Raw genomic sequence first — 23,913 nt, 5'->3', positions numbered from 1 at the left:
ACCACTGATGGACCTCCAGCACAAGCCTGGGCTGTAGGCTCCATACTTGATACCTAAGTGCCAAATCTTCCAGGTTAGGAACAATAACTAAGGGCCTTGTTAATAAAGCTGAATGTCCCACAAAGCACTCCTAACATGTTTGGCAACCATACACATGTAGAAGAAAAGAGGCACACTCAGCCATGGTGACATGTCTGAATTTAATATCACAGGCAAAGAAACTTAATGAAACAAAATGACAAGGGTCATTCAAAGCAAATCATAAAGACCTTATCTCAGGCCAGCACAAAAGCACCAGTGATAAACCAATGGTGTGCCTAAGGTGCCTTATGTTTATGTTTCCAGGTGCTACCTCTTGGTGCTGCCCCATCGCTGGGAGTGGCATCTGAGACAGCCTGCTGACTCTGCTGTCCTGTTGGCCTTGACCTTGGCGGACGTCCTCTGGCCCGTGGAACCTGTGATGGCCGCGCCTGGGAGGGAGCTGCCAGTTCCACAGCTGGCATCTTCCCAGTCGTCGCAGCCTCACCGGATGCTACGGTCACTGGGAGAGGGGCGGAGGAGCTGCCGCCCTCATCCGGAGCACCCTGAGAGGAGCTCGCAGAGACGACAGGCAGCTGCTGCACCGGCGTGAGGTCGCTTCGGACCTCCCTGCTCACCGTGGATGGATGGGCACCGAGCTGGGAAACTTGGTGCGCACACTAAGCTGAGGTCAATGCCGATGTGAGGGCTTGCTGGTCAGAGCGCATCCCCAGGAAGCCTTGACGGGTCTCCTGGAGGAGCCTCTCCACGAGAGTCGCCACTCTCTCCATGGAGGACGCATGGCACTCGCACATGTGGTTCATTGCTTCGGTGAGCGTCCGCATAGACTCCTCCACCACAGAGACCAAGCCAAGCATAGCCTCATGCGTCTCCCCCAGATGCTCCTGCACACTCGGCCACATTTCCTACATCTGCTGCATTGCGAATGACTCCAGAGGCACATCATCAGGAACCGACTGAGCATGTGCCTGGTCTCCTGCAGTCTTCCGACTGCTGGCACCATGGGCATTCTCTGTCTCTGTCAGCTCCTCCAGTGACTGTGAAGTTCCCTCACTGCTGTGTTCCGGGACACTAGCCGATGTTCTAACTCCCACCGAGGTGCTAGTATCTGTGCTGGTGCCTGCCTGACAGAGATGGTGTGACGCTGGTGAGACTTAAGGGCCCTCAGGTGTGAGAGGGGGCCTCTGCTGCTCCTCCTCCCGGCCCTGCTCCGCTGATGCTGAAAGGAAGAACAAGGACATTGGATCAGTTAATGTGGAGATAATGACAAAGTGCATCCCTGTCCCCCAGATCATTATGCGCTCATCCTGCCATAAGCCATGTTGCAAAATTAAATCACTTATCATTCAGCACTGCCATAGCTGTTGGGAGAACAATGGTGACCTCACTGCTGAGCATACATACCTGGCCGTGGCACCCCAGCCTCACCGACTCCAGTGGACCTGGGCGCATGGCACCTCTCCAGATCCAGGGCCTCCTGCTCAAACCGGCTGAGAATGGCTAACTGCGCCTGGCTGCCGCCAGTCCTCACCCGCTCTGCCACATTATGTGCATTCTTCTCCTGAAATGAGAGAAGAGCATTGATTTGTGCAAGTTGTACATGGACTCTCTTCACACGCGGCCCACCCCAAACAGAGTGGGATATATCAGGGCTCCAGAGCCTCCTCACCCCGCTGCTGCCGATCACTCACACAAAGGTGAAAGGCCTGTTACCCACCCCTCCTTCGGCCACATGCTGCCCACAACACATTAGGCACCACATATCCTTCCATAGCAAGAAATCACAAGCACATGGAGCGCAGGGGGCAGCAGGTGATTCGTTGCCACCTTGAAGTTCCCCTCCCAGCATCTCATCACCCTGACTTGGACATGTCCTGGAGTTTCAGCACTGCGCCTAGGTGCAGCTCCTCCAGGTTGCCCCCAAAACAGTCATGCGGGTCTCAGTGTACCACATGCTGCAGGCGCAGATCCCATCTCTTCACCACCCTCTCAGCCTGACCTCAGCATAGGCAATATCTGCTGGCCCACCCAGCGAAGGACACATGTAGTCAATGATTCAATGCAGTCACTACACTCAGATTTGGGTGGGGGGGGTGGGGGTGGTGCGCAGCATGGGGGAAAGCCGACCTGCTGGGTTAAGTGACCAATGCCAATATTGTCTTCACCATTCCAAAGCGCAACAAGTCATTGAAGCACTTGTGACACTGGATCCAGGTGCACTGCACCACATTGCGGGAGCTCGCCACCTCCGCCACCTCCTCCCAGGCACATTTTGTCATGTGGGGGGGGCCTCCTCCTCCCGTCCTGGGGAACAAGCACCTCCCGCCGTGCTGCCACCCGCTCGAGTAGGGCAGCAAGGCAGTCATCAGAAAAACGAGGGGCACACTGGCCCTCTGCCCTAACCTCTGGCCTGGCCTGTCCTGCTGGCCTACCCTCCAGACCTGAATAAACTCCATTGCCCCTCTGCACACCCCTTCGCACAGCCATTGTGAGCAGCCTTTCCAAGGCTGCCAGGCCTTCCTTTATGCAGGTCGCCATTGCACCCAGTGGGCTGAGCGCGCCAGCCGCCACCCGCCCACTCCTGCTTTGCATCGGAGTCGTGAAGTATGCTGGGCGGGCCTTAATTGGCCCACCTGCGTACAATGGTGGCGTGGACCCGATCGTGAGCGGCGATTGGGTCCACGCCTACTCCCAGTCCGCTCCCCCGCCATCCAGAAAATTCTGCCCAGTGTGTTTATTGACCTGACCTGGTGCATTCTGTGCAAAGGAAAAGTCAAGGTGTGCATATCTATTGGCTAAGATTCAATCCTACAGTTGTTGATCATGATATGAGGTAATCATTACAATTAAGAAGCTGGATTTGGTTATGTTAATCACAAGGCTGCTCCACTACATTCCAACATGAGCCATAGTATTGATCAGAAGTAACAGGCTAGATTTAGCTTCTAACCATCAGTGGGTCCCAAAAAAGTTTTAACAAAGAAATAACTGAGTCACGAGTCTGTCATACACTAGTTGATCATTGTATAGAACAATGATTACAGCCAGCTAACGAGTCTGATGTAAATGCATTGATCGGGAAACTCGAGTACTTAGTGTGTACAGGAATTATTGCACTTAATAAGCAATATTAAATTAAACTCTTAGGACAATGCTTGTGAAAAATAAACCCAACTCTTGTTCATGCTTTAGATTGCAATTAATTCAATTTTCACAAAAGTTTTAACAGATCAAATTGTGACTCTCCCAGCACTGGTTCACAATGTCTTTGGGGCTTTTGAGCATTGTACATTAAACAACTAAGCGTGCAGTAAGCCAGCATGATCTTAATTACTAATTGGTCTCCAGGGTGATGCACACGGGGAGTTAACAGATGCAGCAGTTTAAAATATCTGCTGTCTTCTGCTGCAAACTACTTAACACATTGTGGTCACATCTTGGCTTCAAACAAGATCCATGCAGAAAATGGCAATCTCAGTATTAAAATTGAATCTGCTGTACTATATTATACATGCACATCTTATTATCATGGGCAAAATTTTATGGTCTCCCTCCAGCGGCCTTTCAGGCTGTGGGGAGCAGGTGGTGTGGCGTGGAGGGCCCTAAAATTCCCCGGGTGGCCTCCTGCCGCCTACCCACCTGCCCCCAGCCTGTCTGCAATTTTACAGGAGATGGGTGAGGCCTAGGCCAACCCAACCACCCCCACCCCAATTGAAGCCCTTAAATGGCCACCACAATTACTGGCCACTCAAAGGGCGCATCCTGCTCACCCATAATTTTTTGGTGGGTAGGAGGAATTCAGGGATGGAGGTGAAGCTCAACAGATCGCCCTGCTCAAGCCTTGGGCGGGATGGGGCCCCCTTTCCAGGTTGGGCACACCGCCCCACCCCCTCAAGGTCTGCCCTCCCTCCACTGGGTGCTGCCTCCCTGCCTGACCTTCCATCATGACCCACTCCCCATTCCCCACCAACCTGGGTTGCCTTCCATCCCCACCATGAGACTCCACACTTGGTCCTGTGAGTCTCTCGCACTTAGACTGGTTTGATTTCTTGTAGTCCCAGCAGTGGCCACCACTCTTCGTGACTATCAAATTGCCCTGCAGCTCTCTGAGGTGGGACTTCTACCTGGGTGAAGGGCAGAAGTCCCACCTGTAGCCAATTCATGCTCCATGGAGTGTAAAATGACTGCAGGGCTGCCAAGCTCAGTGGGGAAGCAATCCCCACTGATTCTTTGGGTGACAGAGTGGGAAACTCAGCCTTCTGAAAAATCCTACCCCCTGGGATTTTGGACCACACTCGTTTACTTACCTGGATATGTGCAAGAACATACGAACATATGAAATAGGAGCAGAAGTAGGCCATTCGGCCACTCGAGCCTACTCCGCCATTTAATTAGGCCATGGCTAATCTGTTTGTGTTTCGAATTCCACATTCCCATCTACCCTTTTTGATTCCCTCGTCTAACAAGAATCTATTTACCTCCACCTTAAAAATATTCAATGACCCCGCCTCTACCACCTTCTGAAGCACAGAGTTCTAAAGTCACACAACCCCCTGAGATTTCATCTCTGTCCTAAAAGGATGACCCCTAAATTTAAAACAGTGCCCCCTAGTTCTGGACTTACCCACAAGAGGAAACATCCTTTCCATGCCCACCTTGTCACGACCGTTCAGGATCTTATATACTTCAATCAAGTAACCTCCGCTCTGCTAAACAAGCTGTCTGTTCATCCTCTCCTCATTAGACAACCCACTCATTCTAGGTATCAATTTAGGGCAGAATTTTGCTGCTGGTGAGCAGGGGGCGAGGCCTGCTCGTCGACGCGTAAAATGACGCGGGATGACGTCGGGCGTAACTCCCGACGTCAACCCGCCCCATTTAAATTTTCAGGAAGGTGGGGGCGCAGCAAAATCTATTTTCAATCTTTTTCAAAGTGGAAGCGATCTCCCTGAGGCTGCACTTTGCCTCAGGGAGATGTGTGCTCTTTCGTGTGCATGAACGAAAGAACGCACTCTCGCTTTTGGGGAATCCCCCCGCCCACACAGGGAGCGCATAGTGCTTCTCGCTGGACGTCATGCTGGGCGGGCCTTAATTGGCCCACCCACGTAAAATGGCGGTGCGGTCCACTTCTCCGGCAGGGTTTGACTCCCCGCCTGCCGGAGATTGGGTCGGGCCCACCGCCCGACAGGCAGAAAATTCTGCCCCTACTAAACCTCCTCTGAATCACCTCCAATGCATTTACATCCTTTCTTAAATAAGGAGACCAAAACGGCACACAATATTCGAAATGTGGCCTCACAATGCACCATATAACTGAAGCATAACATCCTTACTTTTATGTTCAATTCCTCTCGTAATAAAGAATAGCATTCCATTAGCCTTCTTAACTACGTGGTGTACATGCATACTAACTTTTTGTGAATCATGCACTAGAACACCTAGATCCCTCTGCACCTTGGAATTCTGCAGTTGTTCTTAGTTTAATTAATAATCTGCTTTTTTATTCTTCCTACTGAAGGGAACAACTTCACATTTTCCCACATTATACTCCATCTCCCAGGTTTTTGCCCACTCACTCATTCTATCTATATCTATCTGCAACCTCCTCACACAACATACTTTCCTACCTATCTTTGTGTCATCTGCAAATTTAGCTACCATGCCTTCACTCCCCTCATCCAAGTCATTTATATAAATTGTAAAAAGTTGAGGCCCTAGCACTGTGGGATTCCACTTGTCACATCCTGCCAATCAGAAAATGACCCATTTATGCATTGTCTTTGTTTTCTGCCAACCAGCTTTCTTCTATACTGGCTAATATGTTACCCCCTACAATATTTTCTGCTATAAACTTTGATGTGACACCTTATCAAATGCCTTCTGGAAATCCAAGTACAATACATCTACAGGCTCCCCTTTATCCAAAGTGTATGTTACTCCACAAGAGAAGTACTCTGCAACTTGTATTTATTAACACCTTTAAGATAGAAAAAAAATACCTTAGGTGTTTTGTACAGGCATGAGGAAAATACATCAACTTTTGAGAGGGATGATTAAAGGCTTGGTCAAGGAGATGAGTATAAAGGAAGGTCTTGAATGTGGAAAGCCAAGACGTTTAGGGAGGAATTTCCAAAGAGTGGGACCCGACTAACTAGAGCCAAGATTCCATTTATATGTCAATGGGAAGTGGGAATGTACATGAGACTAGATATAGAGCAATGGAGAATTTGAACAGGGTGGGGGGAGGTGTTTGTATGGGCGGGCTAGGGCTGGAAAAGGCTGAAGAGATAGGGAGGAGCAAGACCATAGAAGAATTTAAACATGAGGATACAAATGTTAAATTTGAGGCTTTGGGGAACCAGGAAACTACACAGATCAACAAGACTAAGAATAATGGACTTGGTACAGAATGTAATATGAGCAGCAGAGTTTTATATCAGCTGGGATTTATGCAAAAAGGTGATGAAAATTGACGAGCAAAGCATTGGAATTACATTTAAGCATGGAGCTGATAAATGAATGTGTGAGGATTTCAATAGGAGATGAGCTAAGCTAGAAGTGGAAGCATGCAATTGTATGAAAATGGATGCCAGTTCAGGGCATGTTATGGGATCTCGAGGTCAATTTGAAACCAAAAAGGACACAACTGGCTGGTTGAGCCTGAGACCGTTACATGGAGGTTGAGCCAGTTGCAAGTGTCTGTAGTTTGTTGCAATCAGTACTCTTTATCATGTTTAAATATAGGTTTCAGAGATGTATTTACATGCATAGTCACTCCATTATTTTTTTAAAAATCACTAGAGACAAACTTTATCTAAATAACATTTTTGAAATTTGTCATGTACTTTTTCTTCCAATAATTTTGAAGAACAACTAAAAAGACCAAGAGAAGCATTTTTTTGCTTTGTCTTATATATTTTTCTGCATCTTGGTGTAAATTATTTTACGAAATCAATGAGGCATACTGTCCCTGCTCATAGATTACAATATCTGTCTTGGATCATAACACCTCCTGACTCTCCAAGGCTGTCCACTGTTTATACAGTGCAAGCCGGGAGTGTGGTGAAACACTCCCATTTGCCTGGATGAATGCAGCTCAAGAAGCTTCCAGGACAAAGCAACCCACCTGATGGGCACCCCACAACCACCTTAAACTTTCACCTCCTCCACTCGTGCACCATGAGTAGAATTTTGCCCTTGATGGGTGGGCGGGCCTGACCGGCCCGGCAGCGGGTGGGCAGCCGATCGCCGCTGCCGAAGCGGGCCCCGCTGCCATTTTGAGTGGGCGGGCCAATTAAGGACTGCCCAGCGGCCTGCCCGATGGGAAGTGCTATGCGCTTCCTGTGCAGTGGGGGAGGGATTCCCCAACTGTCAAAGTGCACTCTTTTGCGCATACGCACGAAAGAGCGCACATCTCCCTAAGACTAAGTGCTGCCTCAGGGAGATCGGTGAAAGCTTTATAAACATCAAAAATAGAAAAATAAAAAAAAATTAACATGTCCCCCTCATGTGACAATGTCACATGAGATAGGACATGTTAATAGAAAGCACAGAAACTTTATTAAACTTTTAAAAAACAGACATGAAACCTCATCCCGCCCGTTGGGGCTCCTGGCCTGCCCACCAACCTTAAGGTTGGACGGGCAAGGCCTTTAATTGGGTTAACTACCCCGTCAATGGCCTCAATTGGCCATTGACAGGTCGGCGGGCCTGCAGCCAATTTCACTGTCTGCCCGCCTTCCTGAATATTTAAATGGGGCGGGATGAACCCCAACTTCATCTCGCGTCATTTTCGTGTCGGCAAGCGGGCCCCGCCCCCAACTCGCCGATGGAAAAATTCTGGCCCATGTCTCCAGTGTGTATCATCTACAACATGAACTGCAGGAACTTGCCAAGGTTTATTTGGCATCACCTGTCCTTCCTAGAAGGACAACGGCAGCAAGTGCATGGGGACACCAGTATCCTCAAGTTCCTCCCAAGTCACACGCCACCTTGACTTGTTGTTGCTCCTTCATCGCCACTGGGTCAAAATCCTGGAACTCGGTACATAACAGCACTGTGGGTGTACTTTCACCACATGAACTGCAGCAGTTCAACAAGGCAGCTTACCACTAGGGATGTACAATGAATGCTTGGCTTACCAGTGACGCCCACATCTCATGAATGAATTAAAAAATGTGTGCGTCACAAAGCTTGAACTGCTGTGTAACATTGTAAGTTCTTCTAGTCTTCCCATGGCAACATGTTGTTGTACTGGAAAATGATTGTGGGCCTGTGAGATTATGTTAAGCTGGTCAATGTGTTGTTATACTGATATCCATTTTTTTCTAGAATACTGAATCAGTTTTACCAGTTAAATCCAGTAACCGTGGTAGCTTTGATAAAGTTGCAATGTCTATGTGAGTATTTGATAGTATCCTAACTCAGTAGAAAGTAGATACATGACCAAATGACCTTTGTATGTAGAGTGACACAGATGTGATAACTAGATAGAAACAAAAACAGAAATACCTGGAAAAACTCAGCAGGTCTGGCAGCATCGGCACCTTTGATAACTAGATAGCTTCGTGGTTTTGGTTACAGCAAAGCTAGTTCAGTCTAAATGTCAGGAGTATAGTCATTGACTGTTAAAACAGTACAGACTTGATAATTGTAGAATAGAACAGAAAAAAATAAAATTAGATTAAAAAATAATAGATTTGAGGAGATAATGTACAAAAACTGCTGTACATTTGGTCCTGGAAATGGAGGTGACTCTTCACTGTGTATTTTACAGTACTGTTCAATAAAGTTATTAAAATAAATTGTGCTTGTGAGCTTCCTTTTATGGTGTACAAAACCACAAAACTGTTTTTAGAGGGATAGCAGTGGGATGCATTCCCTCAAAAATAAGAGACGTACCTGTCATGGAAGCATCCAACTGAGATTCATAGAATTGTAATCTTGGTGTGTATCTGGGATCCAGCTCCCATTTCAAGGATCAGGGATATATATGCTTGGGAATTATGGCCTGAATTTTACCACAGAAAATCATAGAAACATAGAAAATCGGAGCAGGAGTAGGCCATTCGGCCTTTCAAGCCTGCTCCGCCCTTCATTATGATCATGGCTGATCATCCAACTCAATAGCTTGCTCCCGCTTTCTCCCCATATCCTTTGATCCCTTTAGCCCCAAGAGCTATATTTAACTCCTTCTTGAAAACATACAATGTTTTGGCCTCAACTACTTTCTGTGGTAGCGAATTCCTCAGGCTCACCAATCTCTGGGTGAAGAAATTTCTCCTCATCTCAGTCCTAAATGGTCTACCCCATATCCTCAGACTGTGACCCCTGGTTCTGGACTCCCCCACCATCGGGAACATACTTCCCGCTCTACTCTGTCTAGTCCTGTTAGAAGTTTCTAGGTTTCTATGAGATCCCCCCTCACTCTTCTGAACTCCAGCGAATCTAATCCTAACCGACTCAATCTCTCCTCATATGTCAGTCCCGCCATCCCAGGAATCAGTCTGCACTCCCTCTATAGCATGAACATCCTTCCTCAGATAAGGAGACCAAAGCTGCACACAATGTTCCAGGTGTGGTCTCCGAAGGCCCTGTATAAATGCAGCAAGACATCCCTGCTCCAGTACTCGAATCCTCTCGCTATGAAGGCCAACATACCATTTGCCTTCTTTACCGCCTTACGTAAATCCATGCTGACTCTGTCTGATTCTGACACTGTTTTCCAAGTGCTCAGCTATTAAATCTTTTATAATGGGCTCTAGAATTTTCCCCACTACTGACGTCAGGCTGACTGGTCCATAATTCCCTGTTTTCTCTCTACCTCCCTTTTTAAATAACGGGGTTAGATTAGCTACCCTCCAATCTGTAGGAACTGTTCCAGAGTCTATAGAATCTCGGAAGATGACCACTAATGCATCCACTATTTCTAGGGCCATTTCCTTAAGTGCTCTGGGATGTAAATTATCAGGCCCTGGGGATTTATCGGCCTTCAATCCCATCAATTTCCCCAACACCATTTCCCTACTAATGCTGATTTCTTTCACTTCCTCCCTCTCACTAAACCCTCTGTTCTCCAACATTTCTGGTATGTTATTTTTGTCCTCCTTCTGTGAAGACAGAACCAAAGTATGTATTTAGTTGGTCAACCATTTCTTTGTATCCCATTATAAATTCCCCTTTCTGACTGTAAGGGACATACATTTGCCTTCACCAATCTTTTTCTCTTCACATACCTACAGAAACTTTTAAAGTCAGTTTTTATGTTCCCCGCAAGCTTACTCTCGTACTCTATTTTCCCCTCCTTAATCAATCCCTTGGCCCTCCTTTGTTGAATTCTAAAGTGCTCCAATCCTAAGGCCTATTGTTTTTTCCGGCCAATTTGTATGCCTCTTCCTTGGATCTAATACTATCTCTAATTTCCCTTGTAAGCCATTGTTTGTCCAACTTTCCTGTTTTACTTTTGCGCCAGACAGGAATAAACAATTGTTGCAGTTCACCCATGCGCTCTTTAAATGTTTGCCATTGCCTATCCAACGTCATCCCTTTGAGTAACGTTTCCCAATCCATCATAGCCAACTTGCGCCTCATACCATCGTAGTTCCCTTTATTAAGGTTCAGGACCCTAGTCCTAGAATCAACTACATCACTCCCCATCTTGATGAAGAATTCTATCAGATTATGGTCGCTCATCCCCAAGGGGCCTCGCACAACTAGATTGCCAATTATCCCTTTCTCATTACACAATACCCAGTCTAGGCTGGCCTGTTCTCTAGTTGGTTCCTCAACATTTTGGTCCACAAAACCATCCCTTATACACTCCAGGAATTCCTCCTCTACGGTATTGTTACTAATCTGATTTGCCCAATCTATATGCAGATTAAAGTCACCCATAATTACAGATGTTACTTTATTGCATACATCTCTAATTTCCTGTTTAATGCCATTCCCAACATCACCACTATAGTTTGGGGGTCTATATACATCCCCCACTAATGTTTCTTTCCCCTTAGTGTTTCTCAGCTCTACCCATACAGATTCCACATCGTCGGAGCTAATACCTTTCCTCACTATTGTGTTCATTTAACCAGCAATGCAACTCCACCGCCTTTTCCATTTTGCCTGTCCTTTCTAAATACTGAATAACCCTGGATATTCAGTTCCCATCCCTGGTCACCCTGCAGCCATGTCTCAGTAATCCCAACTATATCATACCTGTTTACATCAATTTGGGCGGTTAATTCATCCACTTTATTGTGAATGCTCCTCGCATTAAGGCACAAAGCCTTAAAGCTTGTCTTTTTAACATTACTTGTCCCGTTCCCACAATTTTTCACTGAGGTCCTATCTGATTCTGGCCCTGATTGCTCTGCCTATCACTTTTCTTATTCCCCTTTCTATCTTTTGTTCTTGTTCTTGATTCCCCCTCCTCTGACTCCTTGTATAGGTTCCCATTCCCCTGCCATTTTAGTTTAAAATCAGAGACAATTGTGCTGTTAATGGGCTAAATTGCCCTCTTAATTGTCATTGGGTGCACTCTCAACATTCGTGCGCGCCCACTGAGCGAAATATCGTGCAAGTACGCGATGATGTCAGGATACCCGCCCGATGCCTTCTCACGTGATTTTACGCCCAATCGGGCCGGACGCGTGCCTGCCCACAGGACGTTAAATTCTGCCCTATATTCTTTTACTTGAATGGCAGAGAAGCAGAAGTCCAGTATGTCTCCTCTCTGCGACCTGTATTCAGGTATTTAACCTAAATGGGGGATAAACTAAGTAGTTTATGACTTCTTGGGCTGAAGTTTTAAACAACTGTGGATGTTGGACTGGAAGCACAATTTCCTGCCACTGATTTGCCAGCATGTTTTTACCTCCAGGCCATTTTAAAAGATTCGGGACAGTGGTGCAGGGGACAGAGGGATGACTACAAGTGACAGTTAGCTCAGTAAGCCCTTTAATCGGCCTATTGAGGCCACTGTGAGGCACCAACTAGAATTTTCCAGCTGGCAGTTGTCCCCCTTCCCCGCCTCCCCGCACCACCCACCCCGCCAACCCCTCTGTTGAGGTCCAAGCCTGGCAGATGAATGCAGACGGTCTCCTAGTAAAAGACAGGGTAGGCCAGTTCTCCATGTACCATTTTTAACATCCTCCCGCCTGTGGATTATAAGATGGTCACAGCTCCAGCTGCAGGCTGCAGTGTTGAGGGCTTCCCCCTCCACAATAGCAGTCTGACAGCTGTTGCTTTTGTTTGGTTTCAAGTTTTTAAAAGTCATCTGTGGGAGGCCTCCATCTTGCAGTGCCCTCTCTTTCTTACTGCGTTGGAAGCTCCCACCTCTGATGGTGGGGCTGCCAGTATGTCTTTGCTGGACGGCTTCCGATTGACCATCCAGCCTTGGGAAGCCACCCGTCCTCCTTAATTAGCGTACACCTTGGCCATTAATTGGCCTGCTCTTCAGAAATCATGTTGGGCATCAGGTGTCAAAATGACATGGGGTTTGAATCTGGAAATGTACTCTACATCGATGTTCTGATCCCAGAACAAAAATTCAGTCCCTTTTGTTCCAACATAAGGCTACTTTGAGTTGTGTATGGTCTCTCTGGTTGCAGTTGTGATGTGGCAGAATGTATAAATGCTGTGATTAGGAAAGCATGTAGAAAAGGCAGAATGGTTTTCATGGGGGATTTTAACTTTCAACTTGATTGGGATAAGTAGGCTGGCTCATTGTCAGAAATGTATTGAATATTTGGAGTGTGTTTTAAGATAATTTTCTGCAACAATATGTCCTAGAATTAACAAGGGGCAGGCCATATTAGAATTAGTTTTGAGCTAGTTTTAGTTAACAGCTTAGCTGCACATGCACATTTATCTAATAGCGATCATAATATGGTTGAATTCAGCATAATTTTTGAAAAGGAGAAATGCAAAAGAGCTACTAAGATTCTAAATTTAGGTAAGGCTGACTTCAATGCGTTGAGACAGAGATTGTCCACAATAAACTAGGAAAATCTGTTAATGGGTAAAACAACTGAAGATCAAAAATGATTTTGATGTGATGCAGAACTAGGTTATACCCATAAAGGGCAAGGATTTTACTTGTCAGAAAAGCAGCTATGGAGGACAAAAGAGGTAAGTAACAATGTAGAACTAAAAGCATACTACTCACTGTATCTATTAATGATTTAAGATGATGGGATAAAGAACCACATTTCAAAGTTTGCCAGTGACACAAAGCTGTGAAGCATTGATGGAAGCATAAAATTACAAAGAGATGTTAATAAATTAAGTGAATGGAAAAACTGGCAAATAGATTTCAATGTGGGCACGTATGAGGTCATCCACTTTGGACCTAAAAGGGATAAAACAGAATGCTTTCTAAGTGGTGCAAATTTAAAACAGTGGATGTCCAAATGGGGGTGACCATGTGCATAGATCATTAAAATGTCATGGAAAGATCCACTTCAAAGGTATGATTGGAAGTCTGGGCTTTATTTTGTGAGAGCTGAAATACAAGGGGGTAGAAATTATGCCACAGCTATACAAAGCCCTAGTTGGACCATGTGTGGATTACTGTGTACAGTTCTGGATATATCATGTTAGGAAGGATATATTGACCTTGGAGGGAGCTTAGATTTACCAGAATGCTACCTGATCTACAAAGGTTAAACTATAAAGAAAGATTACACAAACTTGGTTTTATTCCATGGAATTTAGAAGGTTAAGGGGTGATTTCATCATTCAAAGCTTTTAAGATGTTTGGTCACAGATAAGCCATGATCTCACTGAATGGCAGAACAGCTTTACGGGGTTAAATGGCATATTCCTCTTCCTAATGGGAGCAGCTGGTGGAAACTTGCATTCATTAAGTAAAGGAAATGCAAGTCAGGGTTGTTTAATTGGTGTCAGTCTCAAACTGTATGGAGAGTAATCAGCGTTGCTTAATTTATCCATTGGACAGTTTACTATGAATCCTTGTGACTGAGATTTGAATTGAGGTTAAATGTAGGATGTTACCAAGATTAGGGCTATGACTGGAATTAAGGCTAGGTTTTGGTTTTGGGATTGGATTTAGGATTACGTTGGACATCAGAGTTAGTTTTGGATTTAGAATTAGTGTCGATTTGGGACTGATTCTGGAATTGGAATTAGGATTAGAATTTCAAAGATTTGATATAATTGAAGTTGGGTCTTTGTGGATCTGCTTCCAACTGATGTTTGTCCTCTTGTATTTTCTCCAATTTTGTTACCTTATGATTCATTCGCCTTCCTCTTCCCTCATTTATTACCTAGTACCAAAATGGGCCTTGATTGCCATTGCTGCGGGGGTGGGGCTTGTCATCCTCATCTGTGTCATCTGTATCTGTGTGAAGTGCTGCTGCAAGAAGAAGAAGAAGAAAAAGAAGGAGCAGGTTAACTTGAAAAACATAAATGGCTCTACCACGACAAGCCTGGTGAGTACTTCACAACAATGGCTCATTGTATTGCAAGAATTGTACTGTCAGCAGCTCCGTCATCAATGGAATAATTCCGCAGTAGCAATGTTTAAAAAAGTATTTTCTTAAAACAAACATTGATTGATTTTTAATTCGTACAAAACAAGTCATCATCTTGTCTGCATGATGAGCCTCTGCAATCCTATCAATAACATTAACTTGCATTTAGATAGTGAGTTTAACATGGAAAAATGCTTCATGGAGTTTAATCAGACAAAAATGGAAGGACAAGGCCATGAAGTGGTTTAAGCATGAGTGAGAATTTCAAATTTGAGGTGTTGAGGGACTGGGACTCGATATAGGTCAGCAAGGGCAGGAGACAGGTTGAGTAGGATTTGGTGCAGAATAGGATATGGATAGCAAAATTTTGGATGTGCTGATATTTACAGAGAATTGAAGATGGTAGGGCAGGCCAAGAGACCAGTTGGGCAAAGTCCTGGAAGCACGCTGGTACTCTTGGAACCATGCTCCAGTATGCTTCAGTGCCTTTAGGGTAGAAGCAGAAGAGGTTTGAAATAAAGTATACCTTAACTTGCTTTCTTTATGCACTCAACAACAGAATAGGAATTTGGCTAAATGTAATCTCAGCCTGTCTTGAATTCCATCATACTGTTACTTTCCCCAGAAGTTGTTAAAGAAATATACAGCAGAACACAATACCCTCTAACTAAAAACACACTTTCCATACACCCATCTGTTGAAAACGTCATGACTTATCAGAGTACCACAGTGATATATAAAATCGAATGCTCAAGGGAATTAAGGCTCACCATTCCTCCCCCACCACCCCCTCACAGATTTCTTGTTAGCACATGCAGAGGCCAGTCATAATACCCATCTGTCATGATATCTGACTTTAGGGAACAGGCTGATCAGTATTTAACACTAAATTATCCTGGACCATTTTTCTACTGAAAAATCAAATCAAAATCAACCTACAGGTACAGATTTTAATATTTGAATGTTCTCCAAAGTTTTATTTTGTCCCGATCATTAGCACATCAATGTCTTTAATAGGACAATAGTAGGTTTCATTTTAATGTATAAAACATTATGTACAATATGTGAAGGAATACACAAGCACTGGTGTGTCCTAAAATACTGCTACATGTAACAGGAAGCAGCATTTCTCTATTTATAGGAATACAGTAACATTAATGTATTTTAGTGTATGGGAATATTGTAGCCCTAATGAATTGTGTTCATTATTACATCCAATGTTAAACAATGTTCCTATGGGCAGAATTTTCTCATTGGCGTGCAGGGGTGGGCCCCGCACGCATGCACGTAAAATGATGCATGGCGACGTCGAGCGAGTGTCCCGATGTCACCGCGCGCCGTCGCAATATGTCGTTGGGCGAGCGTGCGATGCTTTCTGATGCACACCCGCCATTAATTAGCAAGCCACTTAAGGCCCTTGAGGCACAAATGGACTGCGATTTTTCAGCACCCGTGCAATCTTCGGGTCAGCGCATGGGCGCAAGGGGCAGGCGGGTAGGACACATTTGTATAAAACAAAAACAAAATTACCTGGAAAAACTCAGCAGGTCTGGCAGCATCGGCGGAGAAGAAAAAAGTTGATGTTTTGAGTCCTCACGACCCTTCAACAGAACTGAGTATAGTTAGGAGAGGGGTGAAATATAAGCTGGTTTAAGGTGGGGGGGTGGGGGGGGGGGGGGGGGTGGTGGTGGGGGAGAGAAGTTGAGGGGGGGGTGGGGGGGTGGTTGTAGGGACAAGCAAGCAGTGATAGGAGCAGATAATCAAAAGATGTCACAGACAAAAGGATCAAAGAGGTGTTGAAGGTGGTGATATTATCTAAGAAAATGTGCTAATTAAGAATGGATGGCAGGACAGTCAAGGTAAAGCTCTAGTGGGGATGGGGTGGAAAGACTGACAAGGTATTAGTTGTAGTTTTAAAAATAATGGAAATAGGTGGGAAAAGAAAAATCTATATGAATTATTGAAAAAAACAAAAGGGAGGGGAAAGAAACGGGGTGGGGATGGGGGGAGGGAGTTTAAGATCTAAAGTTGTTGAATTCAATATTCAGCCCGGAAGGCTGTAAAGTGCCTAGTCGGAAGATGAGGTGCTGTTCCTCCAGTTTGCGTTGGGCTTCACTGGAACAATGCAGCAAGCCAAGGACAGACATGTGGGCAAGAGAGCAGGGTGGAGTGTTAAATGGCAAGCGACAGGGAGGTTTGGGTCTTTCTTGCGGACAGACTGCAGGTGTTCTGCAAAGCGGTCGCCCAGTTTGCGTTTGGTCTCTCCAATGTAGAGGAGACCACATTGGGAGCAACGAATGCAGTAGACTAAGTTAGGGGAAATGCAATTGAAATGCAATGGTGACATGTTTGAATTTATTATTGCAACCAAAGAAACTTAATGAAACAAAATGAAAAAGGTGTTAAAAATCACACCAACTCATAAAAACCTCATTGTGGGCCAACACAAAAGCACCAGTGATAAACCCGTGGTGTACCTAAGGTTCCTTATGTTTATGTTTTTGGGTGCTACGTCTTGGTGCTGACCCCTCGCTGGGAGTGGCATCTGAGACAGCCTGCTGAACCTGCTGTCCTGTTGGCCTCGATGACCTTGGCGGTTGTCCTCTGGCCTATGGAGCCTGTGCTGGCTCCGCCTGGGATGGAGCTGCCAGTCCCACAGCTGGCACCTCCCCAGTCGTCGTAGCCTCATTGGATGCAACGGTCACTGGCAGAGCAACGGAGGAGCTGCCGTCCTCATCCGGAGTGCCCTGAGAGGAGCCCGCAGAGAAGACAGGCAGCTGCTGCACCAACGTGAGGTCGCTTCGGACCTCCCTGCTCACCGTGGATGGATGGGCACCGAGCTGGGAAACTTGGTGTGCCCACCGTCTTCCACACTGGCACTGACCAGCTGAGGTCAATGCCGATGTGAGGGCTTGCTGGTCAGAGTGCATCCCCAGGAAGCCTTCACGGGTCACCTGGAGGAGCTTCTCCACGAGACTCGCCACTCTCAACATGGAGGACACATTGCGCTCGGACATGAAGCTCATTGCTTCAGCGAGCGTCCGCGTTGACTCCTCCATCACGGAGACCAAGCCAAGCATAGCCTCATGTATCTCCCCCAGATGCTCCCGCACACCCGGCCACATTTCCTGCGCCTGCTGTATTGTAGACAACTCCAGAGGCACATCATCAGGCACCAACTGAGCATGTGCCTGGCCCCCTGCAGTCCTCCAACTGCTGGCACCATGGGCACTCTCTGTCTCTGTCAGCTCCTCCAGTGACTGTGAAGTCCCCTCACCACTGTGCCCCGGGACACTAGCAGTTGTTCTAATTCCCACCAAGGTGCTAGTATCTGCGCTGGTGCCTGTCTGGCAGAGATGGTGTGATGCTGTGAGACTTCAGGGCCCTCAGGTGTGAGAGGGGGCATCTGCTGCTCCTCCTCCCTGCCCTGCTCCGCTGATGTTGAAAGGAAGAACAAGGACATTGGATCAGTTAATGTGGAGACAATGTCAATGTGTGTCCCTGTCCCCTGGATTATTATGCGCTCATCCTTCCATAAGCAATAGTCAAGCCATGTTGCAAACGTCAATCACTGAACATTCATCACTGCCATGGCTACTGGAAGAACAATGGTGACCTCACTGCTGGGCATACAGACCTGCCCGTGGCACCCCAGCCTCACCGACAACAGTGGACCTGGGCGCATGGCGCATCTCGCATCTTCAAATCTGGGGCCTCCTGTTCGAAGCAGTTGAGAATCGCAAACCGCTCGGCGGCATTATGTGCATTCTTCTCCTGAACAAGAGAGAAGAGCATTGATTAGTGTAATTGTACGTGGACTCTCTTCGCAGACGGCCCACCCCAACTAGAGTGGGACATTGCAGGGCTTCAGTGTCTTCTCACCCTGCTGCTACCAAACGCTCACACAAAAATGCTAGGCCTGTCCCCACCCCCTTGGCCAAATGCTGCCTACATCACATCAGGCACCACAAGGTCTAACCTTCCATAGAAAGGAGGCGCAAGCATGTGGAGCACAGAGGACAGCGGATCGATCGGTGCCATGCCACCTTGAAGCTCCCCTCCCAGCATTTCATCACCCTGACTTTGACATGTCCTGGAGTTCCAGCACTGAGCCTAGATGCAGCTCCTCCAGGTTGCCCCCAAAACAGTAATGTGGGTCTCAGTGCACCACATGCTGCGGGTTCAGAACCCATCTCATCAACACCCTCTCAGGGTGACCTCGGCATGGGCAATATCTGCTGGCCCACCCAGCAAAGGACACATGCTGCCAATAATTCAATGCAGTCACTACACTCGGGGGTAGGGGGGGGGGTGCACCAGGGGGGAAAGCCTACCTGCTGGGTTAAGTGACCAATGCCAACATGGTACTCACTCTTCCTGAGGTCCTTGAAGTGCTTGCGGCACTGGACCCATGTGCTCACCACCTCCACCACCTCCTCCCAGGCACGGTTGGTCATGTGGGGGGCCTCCTCCTCCCATCCTGGGGTACGAGCACCTCCCGCCGTGCTGTACCTCCTCGAGGAGGGCAACAAGGCAATCAATGGAAAAATGAGGGGCACAGTGCCCCCCTAAACTACCCTCCTGCCTGGCCTGCTCACCAGCAGTGCTCTGGGAAGCCCTTCCACTGGCCATAATTCGCAGCCTTGGAAAGGCTGTAGCAACTTTTTAAAACAGGCTGCCTGGTCACCATTGGACCCGGTGGTCATTGCAGACCCGCCGCCACCCGCCCACTCCTGTTGTCCTCGGGATCCGCAATTCACACTGGGCGGGCCTTAATTGGCCCGCCCGCGTAAAATGGCGGCACGGACCCGATCGCGGATGGCGCTCAGGTCTACGCCTGCCCATGCGCGCCCGTGCCCTCTCCCACTCCGTCCCCCCGCCAGCTGGAAAATTCAGCCCTATGTCTACATGAATGCAGCAATAATAGTGTCTAATAGTGTAGTTGCCCTGTATTATACAAGGCAATGCTCCCATATCTATAGAAGTCCAGTACCACTTAGGATATAAAGCACTGATCCCTTGCAGTAGGAATATCAGTTTATTATAAGGTTCTAGTCCTGTCCAAAACAAAACACGACACTCAATGGGTACTGTATAGCCCATTGACTTAGTTTTTGATTTTAATGTGACATTGGTGTGCTGGGATTTTTACTTGAGAACTCACTTATGTTCATGAATCTGGAATTGCATCCAGCTGGGGTTGATTAACAGTGCCCAATAATCTCATTAAAATTCAGTTAGACACTTATGAAATCTGTAATAAAATAAAGTAATTTTTTGAAGTGTGGTCACTGTTGTAAAGTAGGAAATACAGTGACCAATTTTCACACAGCAAGATCCCACAAATAGCAATGGGCTGAATTTTACAGTGGGTGGGGGAGGCACATAAAATAGAATGGGTGGTTAGCCTATCAATTTCCCACCCATTCCCGAGCTGTCCTCTATATGTGTGTATGGAGTGCGTATGGCATCAGCCCACCTGTCTGCCCTTGGGCCTGTTGAGGCTCTTAACAGGCCATTAATTAAGGGCCTGTTTCCACCTCTGCGACAAACTGGATTTAGTTTATCAATTTGAAAGCTTTATGCTCTTCAGCAGATTGAAACTGGGAGATTAAACAAACTTATTTTTCTCTGTTAAAAAGTAATGTGGACCAGTGAGTGTTTTGAATCCTGTTTTGAATGTACATAATAGACATAGGGTCTGTGTTCAGGGGATTTTTTTGGGTCATTTAAGACTTTTAAAAAAATGAGGTATGGATCCATGAGCTGGACTGTTAATAAATTGACAGTATTTTACAAACTAAAAAAAACGTTTGAGCAGCTGGGGAAGACACAATGAAAGAGGCCAGGCTGCCTTTTCACCAGCTTGGGCTACAAGGTGGAAAGGAAAGATAGACACCTCCTGTAGGAGGTGCCCTGTGTCCATTGGGGTACTCCTGCAAAATGGTACGCCACTTTCCCCTGGCCTTCAAAACCACCCCCTGGGACCCCGATCCCTTCCCAACCAAAAACCCCGGACTCACCTTTCAGTCCAACATCAAAGTTCCTCTCCTCGGGACTGCTTGTAGTCCCAGCAGAGATCACGACTGAGTTCTGGTGCTGCTGGGACCACTCAGCTGCTTGCCAATCAGATTGGCTGGCAGCCCTCAAGTGTGGGACTTCCTTTTCCTGAGGAGTGCAAATCCCACTCTCAGCTCGTAAGACTGCCCCCAGCATATAAAGAACATAAGAACATAAGGAATAAGAGCAGGAGTAGGCTATTCGACCCGTCAAGCCTGCCACACCATTCAATAAGATCATGGCTAATCTGTCCCAGGCCTCAACTCCTCTTTCGTGCCAGCTCCTCTTAGCCCTCAACTCCGCAATATTTCAAAAATCTACCTCCTCTTTAAATACTTTCAGTGATCTAGCCTCCACAATTCTCTGGGGTAGAGAATTCCAGACATTCACTACCCTCTGAGAGAAGAAATTCCTTTGCATCTCAGTTTCAATGTGTGCCCCCTTATTCTGTAATTACGTCCCCTAGTTTGAGATTCCCCCACAACTTATACTGGTCCCAGCATGGTTCAAATGAAGCCCGTCTCAATGCAACAGCTATCTCCTTCCCCAGTACTGGTGCCAGTGCCCCATGAATTGGAACCCATTTCTCTAACACTAATCTTTGAGTCACGCATTTACCTCTCTAATCTTATTTACCCTACATCAATTTGCACATGGCTTTGCTAGTAATCTGGAAATCATTACCTTTGAGGTTGTACTTTTTAATTTAGCCCTGAACTGCTCGTAGTCCCTCAGCAGAAATGATTATCACTGCAGGGCAGCCTTTTTCAAAGTCAGTCAGCTCAAGCCCAACTTTTCCACCGGGACAACATGGCATCCCCAACTCCTGTAAAATTCACCCCAATGTCATAATGATCAGATTATTTGTTTTTGTGATGTGGGTTGAGGGACAAATATTGGCTGGAACATCAGGAATAACTCTGCTACTCTTCTTCAAAATGGTGTCACAGGATCTTCTCTCTCCATCTGTGAGGGCAAACAGGCCTTTGGTTTAACATTTCGTCTGAAAGACAAACCCTTCGACAGTGCAGCACTCCATCGTATTGTTCTAGAGTGTCAGTCTTGATTTTTGTGCTCAAGTCCTGGAATCCTGTCACAGGGGGTGAGATTGAACATAAGAACACAAGATATAGGAGCAAGAGTAGGCCATTAGGCCCCTTGAGCCTGTTCTGCTATTCAGTAAGATCATGGCTGATATGAATGTGGTCTTCACTTTCCTGCCTGCCCCCATAACTCTTGACTCCTTTTAAAATCAAAATTCTGTCAAACTCAGCCTTGAATATATTCAATGACCCAGCCTCCACTGATCTCTTGGATAGAGAATTCCAAAGATTATCAACCCTCTAAAAGGAGATTTTTCTCCCCATCTCTGTCAAAAATGGGAGACCTCTTATTTTGAAAATATGTTCCTTCATTCCAGATTTTCACCCATGAGGGGAAACATCCTTTCAGCATTTACCTTGTCAAGCCCTATCAGAAATGGATATGTTCCAATAAGATCACCTGTCATTCTTTGAAACTCCCATAAGTATAGGCCCAACCTGTTCAATCATTTCCCATTAGACAACACCTTCATCCCAAAAATCAACCTCGTGAGCCTTCTCTGAACTGCCTCCAATGCAAATATATCCCCCTTAAATAAGGAGAACAAAACTGTACACAGTCCTCTAGATATGGTCTCACCAATGCTCTGTACAGTTGTAGCAACACTTCCCTACTTTTACACTCCATCACCCTTGCAATAAAGGCCAACATTCCATTTGCCTTCCTAATTACTTGCTGTACCTGCATGTTAACTTTTTGTGATTCATGTACGAGGATACCCAGATCCCTCTGTATCACAGCATTCTCAAGTCTCTCTCCATTTAAATAATATTATGCAGATTACAGAAATACAAAATTAGTTTGTTAGGCCCAGAGAGGTTGTTCAACAGCAGATATGACTTAGTTTACCATTAAAACATAAGACTAGAATTATTTGTGGGGGCGGTGGCCATGCCTAACAGCTGAAAAACTTGGGCAAATCCACATCCGCTGGACTGGGGAGAAATTAACAGTTGTCAGATAGTTGTCTGCCTGAGGTAGTGGCTTCTACCCCCATGTGGGAGGATGTTTCTCCTCCAAGAGCTTCTGACCAATTGGATGGCCAGCAGCTCTTCAGTCCCAGCAACACCTTGTCCATGACGAGGTGCAATGGAAGAGGCTGGACAGACAGGTGAGTGGGGCAGCTTTGTTGGGACCAATCAGGCAGGCACACACACGCTGCCATTGGTGACATACCAGCAGCAGTGCGAGGAGGCCCTTAAATGGCAAATAATTGGCCATTTAAGGGCCTCAAATGGCACAAAGGTGAGTGAGTTGCGTGTCAATGACCCACTCGTAAAATACTAGTGGAGGCAGGTAGGTGACAGGCATGTCCCCCTCTTCCATGCCACCCAACTTTATGCCCAACATGCCAGTCAGCCCCCGGGGTGTGGGGGGATAAATTCCAGCCCAAGTTACACTTCATTAACAAGGTGTACCTGTTTAGGGGTTTAAACAGCAATATTAGACATAAAAGGGGAAGTTCTCATCAGTTCAGTGATTTCTAAAATGTGTTGCCTGCAGGGACTTCAACAGTGAATCTATGGATGAGTAGCAATCTCTGAATTTCTGCATTTTACTGTGCGTGTGTGGACACCAAAAGTTGCTGACAGTAGGCCATCCATTTTTGGTTCAGAAAGACTGATTGGTTTTGTGCTGATCAGCTTTTTGTATTGTGTTTTGCAGGTGCAGCCAGATATGGATGATTTGGATGGAGCTGAAGAAAACCGTGGAAAGTTACAATTTTCCTTAGATTATGACTTTAAGAAAGAAGAGGTAAATATAAAGTTGTATCTCATTCGCAGAATTCATTTATATCAGTAGCTGTGTGTTGCTTTAATGGTTTCATTGATCTGTGTTTGTATAAGTTGGCCTGTTGACTGATATATATTCACTGTGCTTGACAGATTATGCCTTGGTGTACCCACTAAGACGTAATGTAAACAGGAGCTTCTAGAAAGAGCTCAGAAGCCAGAGCTGTGAATGTGTGTGTAGAAATCTTGTGATTGCTGAGATATTTTAAAGCACTGTAAATACACCTCTAGTAAACTTAAAATTAGTGGCATCTCTGCATTGCTGCCTGAATACATAATGCTGCAATCATAAATATCCTTTCAAGTTTGGGATGAGGAGAGTGGGAAGAAATTCAATCAGGGTTTCTGCTCCTGAACACGATCCAGTGACCTCCTACTTGAAAGGGAATTAAGTGGAAATCAGTATAAGACAAGATCATGTATAG

The 23,913-nt window shown here is 46.2% G+C and overlaps 1 protein-coding gene across 4 annotated transcripts in view; it reads left to right on the top strand.

Annotated features, from left to right (window-relative positions):
- syt8 (synaptotagmin VIII) overlaps positions 1–23,913 on the top strand; it is a 351,409-nt gene that overhangs the window by 305,044 nt on the left and 22,452 nt on the right. For all 4 annotated transcript variants that reach the window (XM_078549118.1, XM_078549116.1, XM_078549117.1 and 1 more), the window contains 2 exons: positions 14,329–14,489; positions 23,361–23,450. In XM_078549118.1, the coding sequence (XP_078405244.1) occupies positions 14,329–14,489; positions 23,361–23,450 (251 nt within the window). The remainder of the gene's footprint in view (positions 1–14,328; positions 14,490–23,360; positions 23,451–23,913) is intronic.

Source organism: Cetorhinus maximus, chromosome 9 (assembly GCF_964194155.1).
Source record: "Cetorhinus maximus chromosome 9, sCetMax3.hap1.1, whole genome shotgun sequence".
Taxonomy (NCBI): Eukaryota; Metazoa; Chordata; class Chondrichthyes; order Lamniformes; family Cetorhinidae; genus Cetorhinus; species Cetorhinus maximus.
This window is presented reverse-complemented; position numbering and strand designations above follow the sequence as displayed.